Raw genomic sequence first — 16082 nt, 5'->3', positions numbered from 1 at the left:
GCTCCCCGGGGGCGGCGGCCCCGGCACCCGAGCCGCCGCGCCGCACCCCCGCCCGCGCCCAGGGCTCGTGTTCGTGGGTCTCCTCCGCGCTCTTCCCGCCGATCTGTTGGGCTTAGTAAGTTTTCTCTAAACCTCAACTACGGCCCCTGGTAATTGTTTAGCATTAAGAACAAATCGACTAGACCCCCCCCCCCCCCCCCCCCCCCCCATAAAAAGCAGCCGAGAGAGAGCTTTGTGTTTTCTATCATTTTCAGATGCAGCCACTTCCCGCCCTCACCCTCCAAAACCGAGGCAGGGGGATGAAACGAAATGAGGGTAAAAATCTAGAAGTCTTTAGCGTGTAAAGGTACCCACCCCTGTGTTAAAAAAAAGAGACAGAAGGGAAAGCTCCACTTGCCTGCTAACTCGCTCACCACGTTTCCATTAGACGTTCTTAATGAAAAAGAAAGAAAAGTAAAAAAAATTAGCCAGGAAAATAATGCAAGCAATTGCAGACAGTTTCCCTAAAAGCCTTGAAGAAGAAAATGTCCTACTAAAGATGAAGACCCAAGGAGCGAAATAATTTCCACAAATGCTTGGAAGGCGGAAGTAGAATTTGGAAAGTTCATGGAGGAAATGTAGAGAATTTTCTTGTAGTTTCCAAGGTAGACTTTGACCAGGCAGCTCTTGTCTGACTTCTCAGGACAGTGGGCCACCATAGTTTCGACCACCTGAGCAGGAGAAAGAAGGGATCCAGAATCTTTGTACTATTAGCCAAAGTCCCATTGCAGTCATTTTCTTTGGGGTGTTTTTCCGCCGAGGCCTTCTTGAGAGGGCCCCTTCCCCAGTTAGGAGGCAGCGTTTCAGGCTTTGTGGCATGTTTCAGAAAATTAAAGGGCTCAGAAAGCTTTTATTAGAAGGCACGCTCCTAAGCCTCTCCGAATATCCTGTCAGACTTACTTCCTTAATAACTTACTGGTTGGCATTGTAATAATCACGTCCTCCTAGTTCGCTTCAGACGGAAGGTCCCTTCGCCGCCTTCTTGAGAGTAGGATGTGTGCTGGAGCCCATTGGAGCCAACAAAGGCGGCAGCCCTAAGGAGGTGTTTCAGACAACCAAAGGGCCTGTCCACCTGCAGCTCTGTCCTATTTGATCGATCTCTCTCTCTCTCTCCCTCCACACACACACACACACACACACACACATACACACAGCCCAAGTGCGAATAAAAACTCAATCGGGAGCCATTTCCTTTCCTTACCCGTGTTTTCTGCATTTGGGGTGCAGTCGTTTGTTTTTCCCGTTTCTTTGGGCCAATTAGACTCCTATTAATAAGCAATCCCCATATCTGCAGGGGTTGTTTCACTTTTTAAATGATTTCATTAATGGACTTTTTTTCTCCTTGTAAATATATCAACTGGAGTTTATTTTTTTAAGGCATGAATTTACCATAGCCCTTCCAGTTGGAACTGAGAGATGCATTTTCATTCAAGAATGGTGAAAATACTCTGCTGAGTTTTTAGCAGGAGAAACATTCCTAGAAACCTCACTTGGTATCACAATTTAACGACATTGTTCCTGTAATTATTGCCTTTATGACAATCTTCTTGATCTGTTTAATGGATATCTTGTTTCCCTCTCCACGCCACACTTTTTATGGCAGCTTATTTTTACAAAAAGCTATAATAATACACAATTCTACGTGATTACCTTTTAAGATGTCACGAAGGCCTTCGGCATATTTTTTTTTTATTCATGCAAAACTTGAAAAAGCCATCGAGGATTTATTTTAAACTGTTTATGCGTTTCTAGATCTGCAGTCCAACACTTGTTTTACACATCCATTCCTTTTTTCCCTTGATCCGTTAATTTCCCAAACCATCCCTAGGATAGGAAGGTTAGAAGGAAAAGAAAGGGAAAAAACCGCTCATGATAAAAATATTTTACGTCTTTCTGTATCACTTGCATTGAGAACTAGAACACGTTCCCCAGATATACACAAGAATACCTCTTTTTTGTCAACATAGCACAGAAAGGCTAAATTGAGTATCCTCTTTGTCCTCCAAAGCCAGCTCCAGAGTCAGAATATGCTGTACTTCAGATATACCCTCCCCCTATTTCTTATAGTTCGCCTTATATTTATTCAACATTCTATGCTTGGCTTTGTCAAAACATGTATCTCTATGTATAGAGTGTGAAAGACAAGTGATTTACAAGGGTTGTGTGGCAAAAACAGCATAGATACAACATAGCCATTGTAACTTTGAATGCAGCTGCATCTTCAGTTACATACAGTGGGGATGCTGATTTTTAATTCACTTGTTTAATTTTTCTAGAAGTTCTAGAAACATTCCATGCTCCTGCAACATTACAGCATTTCCTTCAAACGAACTTTGTGTTTATTTTCCAGCACATGAGTATATAATTTACATTGGCTTTCCTCTTGCTGTTTAAACAAGCTTATTTCACTTTCCTCAAGCCACTGTAATTAGCAGACACGATTTCTGGAAAATGGAAAGGATATAATGCTGATGGCATGCATAGTGGCGGGTGGTGGGCCAGGTCAGCTTGCTTCTTCTGTTCTCTACACCAAGGTCATCCTGGTTACCAGAATGAACAGGGATCTTGGGGTCATCGGATGAATCTCTAAATTCATTTCTGGAAGTGCTAGTCAACATTTTGTAGTGAGGAAAAGCTTAGCGTTAAATAACAGGCATTTCTGGGTTGTGACAGAAAATTGAAAAATAGCATGTCTGCACATATCAAAAAAAAAAAATTTCCAAAATAATGATCTGTCAATGAAATTGCAAAATCATTATGTGAATGAGCTGAATTGCTTTGTGTATCATCTCATAGAAATATGTTTTGCACAGATAATATGTCTAATAAGGACACGTTTTTAAAATCAGATTTTTTCCCCCAGCACAGAGCTGCACTGCAGGTCTCTCTCCTGTGGTCAAACAGCACCACCTTATGGACGGTCGGGGGAAATTGGTGCTTCCCCTGCCAGGCTTTTCTAAAATTGTAGTGAATTGATTTAAAATCATGGTAGTGATGATGTTGATGACAATATCAATGACCATAATAACGTTTTCCCCCCTCTTGTTTTTCAGGCATCGGATGCCAGCTCTGAAAAACTCTTCAATACTGTTATTGTAAACAAAGGTAAGACACCTGAATTCTGAGCAGTGACTGGTTTTGGGTTTTGTTTCATTGTCATTGCCTAGGGACTCCGAGTAAGAAACAAATGGTCTTCCTCTGTTTCGTTCTGGAAACAATGTTGATGTTTTGTGTTTTCTCTTGAGGCAGAATCTGTATGCTTCTGTGTTGTGTGAAAGAACAGTTTATTTTTACGGAACACAAAGAATATTTAAATTGATTTGATGAAGAAATCACTACTATCTCTATGACTTTAATTTAACGTGGGAAGCGGTAATGGAGAATAATAGTTCTCAAAATGCCTTAACTTCATTGTTACTTATCAACTACCCAGCAGTCAGAGGACTATAAATAGCTGATTTGTTCTGCAGACTCTAATAACCAGTGGGTGTTTAGTATGCACAGTATTATGGTCATAAACCAAGCCTTACTCTGCTGTGGGCTTTCTGGAAAGTTAATAAACGAGCAAGAGGGCAAAATTTAAATATGTGCTATCCCATTAATTTCTTCCAAACTGCGATACGGACTCAGAGAGGCTAATGATATAACGATACATTAAGGGAAAACTTACCTTAAATCATTGCCAATAGGTTTCTGGGCAGTTTTCATTTGTAGCAGTATTGTTGGAAACAATGAAATGTGAGGGGGTCTCTAATCACTGGCCATGCAAAGGTGTATAATTTGAAAGGTATAAATTGCATAAACTGTTCGATCTTTTCCTCCTCACTGTAGAACCTGATTGAGGTGCTGGCATGGTAATTGCTAACTAAGAGTGTGCTTTCTGTGATAATCTTGTTCTGTTGTTATGTGGAAGATGGTTGGTAGCGCTTGAACAGAGTTGGGCCTTCCTTCCTAAAGTGAAGACCCTTCAAACCACTTCGGCGTCCTATAGTTTGCCTTGGCTAGCATTTTTGCTAACTGGTTAGTAAGATACATTTCCAAGTGCAGTTGTTTTGAACTCCTGGCTTATTTTAGAATTTGAACCAACTGCAATTTTAAATAGTACATTATGTTTAGAGTTCCCTTGAGGTGTATCTGCTTGTAGGATTGCTGTTACTCCCAGAATTATTGTCACATTGAATTTTTATCTTCTTTATTGCATAATGGAGTATTCCAGTTTTATATTTCATCATATTTTTGATAGACTGAAAGTTTGTATCAATTTGTTATCCATAATGCTAAAAGCCCAATAAAAGAAGATGCATGCAGCTCATAGTATACAGTGCTCAAATGTAGAAATGCCTAATTGTTTATTGCTCATCTTGATGAGGAACGAGGATGGGGTAGGCACTGGTGGTTCCGCAGGAGAGAAGGGGAGGAGGAGGAGACGAAGCAGGACAGGTCCCCAAAAGGTCGTCTTTTTCGGTATTTCAGTGACCGCACGTTCCTTCTCCCCCACCCCCACCCCCACCCCCCAATGCCTTGGGGATCTGCAGCCCCAAGCCGCCCGGCTTTCTTCTGCTTGGTGGCTCTACAAAGCTTTGGAATGTCTTTCCCATCTCCGGGATCAGCCGTGGAGTGGGAGCTGGCCCTGGGACCTGCGCTCAGGCCCTCGCTGCCCTCACGGAGCTGAAAGGCTCTCTTCTGAGAGGTTGAAGAGTGATTGATGAGAGTCCCACCCCACAGCCCCGACTCCCCCACCTCTGCCCCCTCCTTCCCCTCCCAATCAAACATTTCCCACATTCTTATTTTTGTTTACTTACAGAGTGTGATTTGTGGCATCTATTTGGTTGTGAATAGTCATCCCCCTGACAGGGTGCCTTTCTTCTGAGCTGCTTTTCTGGGGGTGATTTAGTTGCCTTGAAAGGATTAAGGTTTCTTTGTGTACACTAAAATCAACATAGGCTTTTTCTAAGCTTTGCTTGGGAAACCATACACAAATAAGCATTTTAGTTGATGGCAGATTATTCCTTTGCCCCTTATTTCCATCAAAATGGCCTTTCTTTTCTCCTCCAGTTTCCCTTAATGCCTTATGCTAATTCCTGTTGGTAACATGAATGACAAGAGAGGCATCAATGCAAATCCAGGTGCGGCAAAGTCGACTGACTGGTCCCCAGCACCCGCCCTTCCCCTGGAGAGAAGGAGATTAGGGGGGCCCCCCGGAGGGGGGAAGGCTTGGGGACAGTAGGGGGGCCCCCCGGAGGGGGGAAGGCTTGGGGACAGTTTTGTTAAGGGGATTAGTATTCAGACTGCTAAATATCAGGAAAACAACTTCCAAAAGCGATTCATTGTATAGTGATAATGTCAATAATTGCTTCAAGACAGGTGCACAGAGTCTCGATGTGTGCTTGTGGTTTCTGCTCTGTTTTTACACCGGGTAGTGACAGTGTTTACGGGATGGATGGTTGACAAGGCCTTCAAGGAACTGTCAGCTTCATGCACGTCAAGTTCAAGTTCCCCTGCAAAGCGGCCTGCCTGTGAGTCAGGTCTCCCGTCTCTGTCCAGTATTCTTAGCCAAGAGCAAGAAAAAGCGTTGTAAGAAAGGGCAAATTTATACCAGGTAGTAAACACTGCTGGCAAAATCTTCAAGGCTCCAGTTTATCGAACAGCCTGACAAGAGTGCAGGGAAGCTGACACGTGTATGCCTCCACCTTCAGATGTGTGAAGCTACACATCACCTCTCCCTCCCGGGAGTCCCCACAGTGTCCTGGCCTTAGAGAAGCTTGGCTGTAGGATGCTGGTGAGATTATGCTGCTGAGCCTGGTGATGGGCAGATTTGGTCCATAAAATCTCACCGTGGGAGGGCAGTGCTAATCTCACAAGCTGATTGTAGTGGGGGCTGGCAGAGGGGGGTGGGGGGTGGTGCGTGGCTTTGATGTGGGGCTGGGCAGCTTGGGGACCAGGGCTCAAGTCCTGTCAATCTGTTGGTGAGCTTCAGTAAGCCATTTCTTCGCCTGTCAGGTGAGAATTCTCAGTGTCGGCAAACCTCCTAGTCTCTGGTGGGGTTCTATAAAACAAGTAGTTGGGGAAGGGGGGTGGGGGGTGGTGGGGAAGGCCAGAGGAGGCCGAAACAGTGGGTAGGGGGCGCTTCTGCCTGTGGATTCTTATTTTGACTTTTCTTATACTGTGGAGTCTGACCAGTTTAATAGAGAACTAGTAATGTTCTCGTGTTCAGGTGATCTGAGTCCTTGCTTCCTTGTGATGCCTTTAATTTCCCACCGTAAAGCAAAGTAGGCAGACAGTTGCACGTCCACACCGCATGCCCAGTGAGCTGACCATGTCAGAAGAGGTGGGGAGGTGAGCCTTGAAAGGCAGGTTGTAGGCTTGTAGACGTGAAAAAGAGAAGAGTTTAACTTTAATCAAGGTCATGGTTGCCTTATTTAATCTTAATGTGTTTAAATGTTTACAGGATGTTCATGTGAATTTTATGAATCCTTCTGTCTTTGTGACTCAACCATCTGCCAAAGAAAAAATTAATTTTCCCAGGGAGGCAGACACACACACACACACACGCACACACACACAGACTGACTAACTTTCTTGTCTGTATTTAGTTGGTTAAACTGCTAGAGGAGCAACAGGATTCATACCCCCAATTCTGGACTGTTTATCTTTAAAAGGAGCTCCGCAGTTAATCTGGGATCTCCAGCCAGTATCTAGTACCCTTCCTTACCCCCTCTGGGTCCTCCTCAGTGGTTTTGCCACTTTGCCATATAGGCAAGAAGGCAGAAAATGAGTACATGACCATCTGGCTAAGATGGTTAATCTCCTTCAAACTCTGAAGTGCTCCCAAGCAGCGCTGCCTGAGGAGGAAAGAAGCGAGGAAGGGAAGGCTCGTCTGGGAGTCAGGTGTTCTCTGGAGCCCTCTGTTTATGGGACACCAGCCCTGGTGTAAGTCCATGTTCCCGGTTAGGGGAAGAGAGAAGCCCTGGAGTCGCTGCCCATTCTTGTCCTGGTGCCCTCTTTTTCAGGATCTAGCTTGTGACCAAGGCAAGTAGAGCACGTGAGACGTGGCATGAGGTGTATTTCACCCCGTGACCTTCTAACCTCTTCTCTCCTTTGTCTCCCATTGTAGTTTTGGACTCTCCAGGGGAAGCCCTCCCCAAACCCCCCCCCCCCCAACACCTGTTAGAGAGCTGCACCCTGCCTAATGGATTTCTTTGAAGTGCTAGACTGGAGAATAATCCAGGTGGGATGAGCACCCAGGGTCTACCAAAATGTGAATGTCAAAGTTGGACCCACCCACCCTCCTCTGGGAGCCCACTCCTGACCCCAGGTCAGCCGTAGGGAATTCTGGCGGATGAGACCCCACTGTGATGAGCGCCAGATGGAACAGTGGGGCCACTTTGATCTCTGATCAGACCCGGTCTTCCTTTTCTGGGCCCTTCCAGAGTAGTGGACACACAGACTGTTCTTGGGGGCGATTTTGCATTGAGGGTTTCTGTGGGACCTGGATGAGGTTGGAGCCTTGAAGTTAGTGGGGCCTTTGCGTATTTTTGTTAGTATGGTTTTATCAGCAGCATAGAAAGAAAACCTGCCTTTAAAGAAAAAAAAAAAAAAAAACTGGAGATTTGAGACGATGAAATAAAAAAAACGTTACTAGAGACTCTGCTTGATGTGGTGAGGCCTCAGTAACTGGGTGCCTAATACATTCTTTAATAGTGATGATCTCACCTCATTCAGTATATTTATTGAGCATAAAAGGGGAATTCTTTGATTTGACAAAAAAAGGTTAGAGTTCTATTACCTACCGGCAGGGCCACCATTGGCTCTGATGAAAAACCCATTCCCTAAAATAATCCCGTGCTTTCTTTTTTTGAGCAAAAACAATACAGTTGACCATGGGATAGATTTCTTTGAAAAGAAAAAAATTGGGAGTTTGAAACCCAGTTATAATGAACATCTGGAGACCATCTTATTCCTCCTGGTGTCTTGGGTTCAGCTGTAAGGAGGACATGATAAAAAGGATGTTTCATGTGTACAGGAGGGTAAACTGAGGCAATTTTAGCCTCAGTGAATTAGTTGCATTTTTATGTAATGTCTTAAATCCTAGATAAGGGAAAGACTCACTTTTTCGTTTTCTTTCTCTGGACCATCTTTGTACTGTTTCAGAGCAATTTCTTGGGTCTTTAGGATATAGAGATGTCTGATGTGTGGAAAATTAAATACTATTGAAGGGTAATTGGTGCTTGATTCAGACAAAGGAGTTATGAGTAGTTGGGGTCCTCCTCCTACCCCACACTGCAAATAGCATGCAATCAGCTCCTTTTGTTATGGAAATTGACCTTCCTATAGAAGCCAGACTCTTGCATTACAGAATTTGTTGTATAGAATTATTCCTTGAGTATTCTTAGAGACAGATGCCTTCTCCAGTTAGTGGGAAACCAACCAGTAAGGGTCTAAAAATATTCAACGATGTAGGGAAGGTATTTCCCTCTGGGTATCTTTCCATTACCTGTTTCTGGTCTTCCCCCCTGACCTGGTGTGCGGATGAGGATGGTGGGGAAATCCTAGGTAAATCCTAGATCCTGTTCCTGGAATTTGAGGGAAGGGGTGGAAGATATTTCTGAGCATGCACATTGGTCCTGAGGGTGTTCTTAGACAACTTTGGAGAACGTTGAGAGTGAGGCCACTCTTCCAGATGAATAGTAGTAGGCCAGATCCTTGGATCCCAAGCACCCCTGGGAGCTGGAGCAGATTACAGCAGATCCCTTCCTTTCAGTCAGGTGATCAAACTCCATCCTGTTTACCTTTTCTGGCCCAATAAAAACCTCTTTGCTGACTTTTATCGAGTTGATGGCGTGGCTCTCTCAAAGAACTTTCTCCATACTTGGCAATTTTGGCCAAAAAAAGCTTGAATGCTGACCAGCCCCTCCCTCGGTCCGTTCATATTTAGTGTCTTGTTTAGCCAACACTCTAGTATTTGGTTGCCTCAGAAAGTAAAACACACTCATAGTAAACTGTTGGGGTAGAAAACATCACGTCAGTCCTGGAGTCTTCAAGGAGAGCAGTCCTCTGACAAAGGGCCTCATCACTAGCAACACTGTCAAGTAGAGGGTCAGCTCCGGGCCTGCAGGGTTTCCTGCACACAGGAGGCCCGTGGCCATCCCATGGCCTCTGGATTATTTCTAGTTTCTGACAACTGCAGAAAAATGTTGTTTTCTCTGAAAATGTATGTTTATTTAACTAGGTTTCTTTTTGCCTCACAATCTGGATTCTATTCAGTCAGTTACCACTCCAATTAACTAACAATTATTTAACATTAACAGTAATTACAGACGCCAGTTAAGCGCCTACAGATGTCAACTGTTAGCTTTGTACCTAATCACTCAATGAAATGGAGAAAGTTCAACAAACATCAATTAGCCAAGCAATTAGTATGAGTTAGGAAAGAGCATGTTATCATGTGTGAGCTGATTCAATTTATTTTATTTTGGCAGTAAAACACACACAGGCAAGCGGCAATAAGTTCCGCAGATAAGATAAAACGCTATTGTTTTGCAGCTTACATAAGAATTCTTTCCTTTCCTGTGCATAAGTCAAATACGCTCTGGCCTGGAATTTATTTAACAAACAGAATTTGTCTCAATTACTCAGAAAGCCCAGCAATGCTTGGGCTCAGGAAGCCACTTTGGTGAATTATGAATCCAGCGAATATACCGTCTAAGGATATGTCAGAAATTTCAGTGGAAAAATGATTGATTCCCACTCAAGTAATCTCCTCCGTGCATTTCGGATTTTTACAGGTTTATCCCTGAGCCTATGGTGAGCGTGTACAACAGTGATGTTATTAATTTCATGGTGCCTGAACTTGCGCTCAGCTGTCTTTGATTTAGCTTGGGCAGGCATCAGAGTGTTTCACGTACTCGCCTGGCCTCTGCTTCAAAAAAGTGGAGAGGGCTCCCAACTGCAGACCCACTTGTGAAGCCACCAAAGACATTCTGGTCTTGACTCAGAGGTCTGCACCTCTCCCCTGCTCCCCACCCCCACCCCACAGACTGGACTTCCGTCAACTGGCCGAGCTCGCCTGGACTTACTTGGGACAGTGTGTTCCAAGGCCTGATTATGTAAGGTGGCCCGGAAATTGGCATTTGGGATTTCATTTTACCTCCAAGTGGAAAGCTGCCCATGAGTGGCCATACGTCTGGTTCCCCTCCCAGAAATGATTTCTTACTAACTCCTGAAGCCTGTGGATAGGTGTGGAAGGAGCCAGTCTTTCGTGGGGCTCTCTGTCCGGTCCCCGTGGGCGTTACCAGCAGAATTTTCCCATTCAAGCAAACCTCTCAGCCCGAACTGACTCCAAGAATTGAAAAATAAATATTCTGTGTGGTATAGCTTAGAATGGAGAGCCACCGTGCATCAGGTGCCTTTTTGTTGTGACCCTCGTAGCAGTGTGCAGCAACACAACAAATAGTGGACCATCCTGGTTGGTTCTTGAGGGAGGTCTTCTGCCTCAATTAATAGGGTCTCCGTTCATCTGCTTTTGCACATCATGCTGTGGGGGCTTACGAGATTAACTGTCAGCTGCGGTCTGCCTTGTCTTTATTCTGGGGCCCTGGGCCAAATCGGCAGCCCCCGTCATACCAGTGGCTAGGAATCTTGGTTGAAGGAGAAGAGTAGAGCAGAACCACAGAGTGCCTCCCAGAGTTTCAGCTTGCAGGGGGTGTGTGACGTTTCTGACCTCTCTGGCCAGTGCAAGTCCCCAGGGCTTTCTCCTCCTGTCTCCAGGGAGCTGATGTCCCCTGGACCCTGCCCTGGGTGGGGGAGGGGCTCACCCAGGCTTTCTTGGGGGCCCAGAGGGCCCCTCCACTATGTCAGCACCCAGGCACACCTTGTCGTCTGGGCACTGCCTCCTAGCAGGGCTCACCTCCGGGCACCTCTGGTTCCCTCCCCTAGATTAAGACCATATTCCTCCGTATTTCTGCTCTCCATGCCTCTACATGCACTGATCTTTACTTTTAGCCAGATTTTATTAGAAGTAACTTAGGATTTTCAAGCAGGGGCATTTCCCTAGCAACCGATGACAGAAGCACGGGGCCCAGCTCTGCGCGCTGAGGCGGGAGGGGCCTGTTAATAAGGAGGAGTGTTCTGTGGGCGCTCAAATCTTCTCTGACCCTCGTAAACCTTGTCTTATAAAGGAGGAGGTTGAGAGCACATCATTGCTTTTTCCAAGAGTCCTTTTGAAGAGGGAAATGTCTCAAGTGTGCCTGTTAATAGACTGATGTGGGAGGCGGTTATATTTGGATGCCTTTAAAAGCCACTTGGAAAACATTTTCCCCCTCTTATCTATCACCTTTCACATCTCTCAGCAGAGTAACACTAAAACCTAATTTTAGCCAAGATTACATCATGTTCTCATTATCTGTTTATGGCCAGGAAAGGCTTTTCCATAGTAAAGCTCCTCTCGCGGAAAGCCCAACCACGTCATCCCTCTCGTTTTCTATCCATCTGTGATTTTCCAAGTGTTGACTGTCCTCTGCTAGACCTTTTGGGCTCATCTCCCAAGCCTTCTGGATTCATGAACTTTAACCATAAACTCGGTTTGACAAGGAGCCCTCTCCTGAAATCAGATTTGTCAGCCGCTAAGTGAATGACGTCAATGTTGATTCCCTCAGCCGGCTGGGAGTGGGGGCCATATTGAAAATAGTTCTTTCATTCAACTGTGGTGACGGAGCAGCGAGCGGGTCACGTGCACCTACGGCCCCAACAGGAAGTTTAAACCTACTATACAATTCAAAAAGAGACTTTGTAAATGGCCTAATTGGAAAGAAGCCACTAAACTAATTTAGAGGAAAAAAAAAAAAAAACAAGCATAAGACTGTCTTAGGAGGAAAAGCCAATCTAAGATGAGCCCTGAAGGGTCAGCAAAGCAGGAACAGCAGCCCTCGGTAGGCTGCGGAAGGTGTCACCCTTTCGGAGAGAGTACAGGTTGGTTGGCGGACTAGGTATAGCTAAAACCTACCCCTTTGAGTATCCCGTTTTAGTATCCCATTTTAAAAATGGATCCTGTTGTTAAATTCGTTAAGCCGTTGCAAAGATTTGGGGGAGCATTGTGAAGTTCTGGATCTTGCCTGTCATTAGAGCCCTATTTCCCTCACACTTTTTCATTTAGATTCCGCTGGTTTAAATCTTTGCCATGTTAACATGCTGCAGAGGGGTTCTAGAGTCACAAAGAACCAGCCTCGACTGGGAGCCTGGCTACCTCTAACCCTCTGACTTGGTTTTCTCGTTGGTAACATGAGAAAGTTGGACGGACTCCAAGATCCCTTCTAGGTCTAAAGGCCAAAGTTTGCTTCGGAGCATTCTAGGTCTTTTCAGAGCCGAAAGTTTGTGCGAAGAGCATACGTTTCCCCCAGATAGCTGTGAATGAGATCGTGGACACTCGCACTTGAAAGGAGCAGTGCCTGGTGGATTCAGCCCCCAACCTGTGAACAGGAACGGGGCAGAGTAAACCTCTCTCCTGTCCAGGGGAGTCTGTCTCTGGGAAAGAACTCAGGTAAGAGAGGGTTGAAGCTGAGGTGGGAGACAGTGAGGAGGAGGACAATGAGTGAGGGTGAGCTGAGCTTCCTGCAGTTCAGATACTGGCTGTTAGGGCTTCCCTTCCAGAAGGAAAATGCCAACAGAGTCTGCTGGTCTGCATCTCGAGTGGCATAACAAGGGGTGTTTCATCTGCTTCAGTAAGTGTTTATATAAAGAACTTAGGTGCCAGGGTCCTTTGTACTTGCCATCTCAAGGGGGATGGCTGACCATTTCCCGGGATCCTTGCAGGTGGATGAGAGGAGGGACCGGGGGCAAGCTGCCAGGCAGCTTCTCTTTCCAGGAGTGACTCATTTCACAAACAGGAATTGCAAAGGGGCTCGTATGGACCTTGGATGGCCCATTCTGGATCATAGAGGGAATGTCACCACCTCACCCTTTGTCTTCAGCTGTCGGCAGACTCTGGCACACTAAGCAGTTCATCAGGGCTCTGCTTCCCCAAAAGTTAATCTCGGCCTTCTAGACTGAAGCAATCTGACCTTCTGCTTCTCTTTTGCTAGAAGGTGACGATAACATTGACTTCATTTGTTCAGTGACCACACTTGGCTGTTGGCTGGATTTTAGCTTGATTTGCCCTAACCTTGTGAACAGGTGAATTTTCTTGTTACCAGATCCGTCATGTAGCACTTAGGGGGGGTTAGGTTTGTCGAGGCTGCCTCCCTTATGGTGGGAGACTGATAACTATACAAAGGGAGAATGTCACCGGTGACCACTGAGGGTCTTACGGACACGGCTTCTGTGGGCTCTGGTCAAATGTTCAATTCTAAACTAAATTTTGTGGTTTCGGTTTTTGCAGCCGGCCATAGGGCCACATCGCCCTGGAGAATGGCCCCTTCCCAAGATGTTAGACATCAAATCAATTTGTCCTCTCGTCCCACAGGAAGGAGGCACTCCTGACTTGAATAGGCGGCCAGGGGATGGCTGGTCAGAGGCTGGCTGCCCGTTGCCCCTTTGGCCTCGCCGACCATGGGGAGCTGATCTTTGCCCGAATCCTCGTCTCCCTGCCCCCCTTCCGGTGCAGTCGGGGCCTCGCCCTCCAGATCGCACCACTGGTCGCTGGCGCCTGGTTTCAGCTGCCTGCCTTCTCCGGGGCCTCTGGCTGGAGGGAAGACAGCTCTGACGCCTCCTCTTTCTGTATTAGCTCCAGGACAAACTTGAAAACTGCCTACTCTAAGGGTTTTCTGGCATTTTAAAAGTTGAGGCCGACTTTCTGAGCCTTCTCAGCATCCTGCCATGTATCTTATCTTATTCAAATATCCTAATTGCTGCTCCGGCTTCTCAGCTGCACATCATCCCGGCACCTAACTGACAAAATAGACCTTCACCTGAGGGCCTCATTATGCTTTCTGCCTGTGCATCAGGCCAAAAATACCTCCACAATACCTGCTCGACATCCTGGGCTTCCAAGTGACAAACAAATAATTGGGTGAAACAAACGCCGGGCGCCGAGCAGCTGCCACGGGCGCGGGCGCACAGGGGAGTCCGCCTCGGTGACTCTCCCGCGCTGCCTGCTTCATGTCAGAGCAGATCTTTGAACAGTGGCGCGTGCTGACACCGGAGAATGACAGCTTTGGAAATGGCATGCTAGTTACTGCTGCCAGTGAGGCCCTCTCATGTAGACCGTGACAAGCAGCTGTCATTTCCATGCAGGTGAACAACTGACATCCCGCAACAGGGGAGGGCGGGAGGCAGGCCAGCAGCTGTGTTTGGAGGGCAGGCGAGGCTGGACCATGGAGACAAGATTCTCAAGCACTGGTGACCGTTGGCATTTGTGGTGAAAGCTGGCCTCACACACACAAACACACACACACACACACGCAGACTCAGGTCTTCCCTGTGATTCCTCTGGAACTCATCTGAGAAAGGGTGGCAGGAACAGTCTCAACCCTTTAAGGACAGACAGCTCCAAGGTCATGCTGCCAGTGCGGTGCCCAGCCCCGCGTGGTAAAAAGATCTCCCTTAAAGAATGTTGGCAGTCCCACTCCACACCGTCCTCGTTTTCTCGTTGTGTCATGCATTGGGCTTTCGGACCTGGGACTGACTTTATTACAGAATATGGAAAGGCAGAGTCTGCTGATGAGGAATTCACTAAAGAGGGAGTGGATTGGATGGAGCTCAGGTACAGCACCGGGTCTAGATGAACGGTTCTCAAAGTGTGGTCCCTGGATCAGCTTTGTCAGCGCCCCTGGGGTAGTGGTTAGAGATGCACAGTCTCCTGCAGAACTGGAAACTACAGGGCACATGGCCCCGTGGTCTGTTTTGAACAAGCCTGCAGGTGATCCTTGGCCAGTAGGCTTTGGTAACTGCTCAGATGATCCACAGAATTACTCGGGGAAATCCATACTCTTATTGACCAAGGAATAGGTCTCTTCCTTCTTGGGCGGCTTTTTTTGTTTATCTTTAACATCAGAGGCACCAGATCTGTTGAGAGTAACACCGTGGACCTACTGCCACTTGACTCACTTGTGCTTGTGCCGTGGATTTGCAGCCTTACCCTCTGGCCTGGGGAACAGGCCACCCCATGTGCAGGGTGGCTGGCGGAAGTCGGGCTCACAGTTAGGGCTGTAGTATATATAAAGGGAAACTTCTCTTGATACAATGGGCTTTGGAACCGTGACCTTGGGCCAGTGTTCTGCTGTAACGAGCCAAGCTAACTTGCTCAACTGCTTCTCAAAGACAAACAGTTCTGTCCAGTTCCTGGTTGTCAGATGCTGCCTCACAGTTACCTGCCTGCCACCTGTAGGAAGGGTTATCACAACCCGAAACATACTTGGTAGATGTGCCGTGAGTTCCGGTAACTATTTGGTAAACAAAGTACCATGTAAGTTCTTTATTAAACTACAACGGCCAGGATCGTGGAATTAACGGACAGCAGGGTTCTGAAATCTGTTTTCCTTTCTGTGCGAAATACTGGGGGCAGCCTGGGTGGCTCAGCAGTTTAGCGCTGCCTTCAGCCCAGGGCGTGATCCTGGGGACCCGGGATTGAGTCACACGTCAGGCTTCCTGCATGGAGCCTGTTTTTCCCTCTGCCTGTGTCTCTGCCCCTCTCCCTCTCCCTCTCTCTCTCTCTCTCTCATGAGTAAATAAATAAAATCTTAAAAAAAAATAAAAGAAATACGGTAAAGTTTTAAGGCTATAAAATTATATCGGCTACATTGGATTTTCCCAGAAAATGTGATACCTCAGAGGTTTTCAGCAAGTCACCTAAATATGAAAGGTTTTTTAGATGTCCTCCGAGAATAGACATCTTCTAGAACTAGATGTGTTCAAGTAGTGGTTCTCAAACCTTAGCATGTCTCACATTTATCTGGATGTCTCCCCGCACCAGAGTTCCTTAAGCATCGAGAACACCAGCATAGGCTCATTATATACACCTGCATATTTATCAGGATTTTGATACAATGGTTTTTAGGTGACAAATATAGGACAGTGTCTGCCTTCTTTCCCTTATTGGTGAAGTATTTTAA

General features: G+C 46.3%; 1 protein-coding gene across 12 annotated transcripts in view; it reads left to right on the top strand.

Moving 5' to 3' along the window:
- The window catches only part of AUTS2 (activator of transcription and developmental regulator AUTS2), a 1128325-nt gene that overhangs the window by 1040540 nt on the left and 71703 nt on the right, over positions 1-16082 (top strand). For 11 of the 12 annotated variants that reach the window (XM_038539028.1, XM_038539030.1, XM_038539031.1 and 8 more), the window contains one exon: positions 3093-3144. In XM_038539028.1, coding sequence (XP_038394956.1) covers positions 3093-3144 — 52 coding nt within the window. Of the gene's footprint in view, positions 1-3092; positions 3145-12403; positions 12575-16082 lie in introns of those variants that run through there. The other variant, XM_038539037.1, reaches the window with a different exon arrangement.

The sequence above is a fragment of the Canis lupus genome, chromosome 6, assembly GCF_011100685.1.
Source record: "Canis lupus familiaris isolate Mischka breed German Shepherd chromosome 6, alternate assembly UU_Cfam_GSD_1.0, whole genome shotgun sequence".
In the NCBI taxonomy this organism is placed as follows: domain Eukaryota; kingdom Metazoa; phylum Chordata; class Mammalia; order Carnivora; family Canidae; genus Canis; species Canis lupus.
This window is presented reverse-complemented; position numbering and strand designations above follow the sequence as displayed.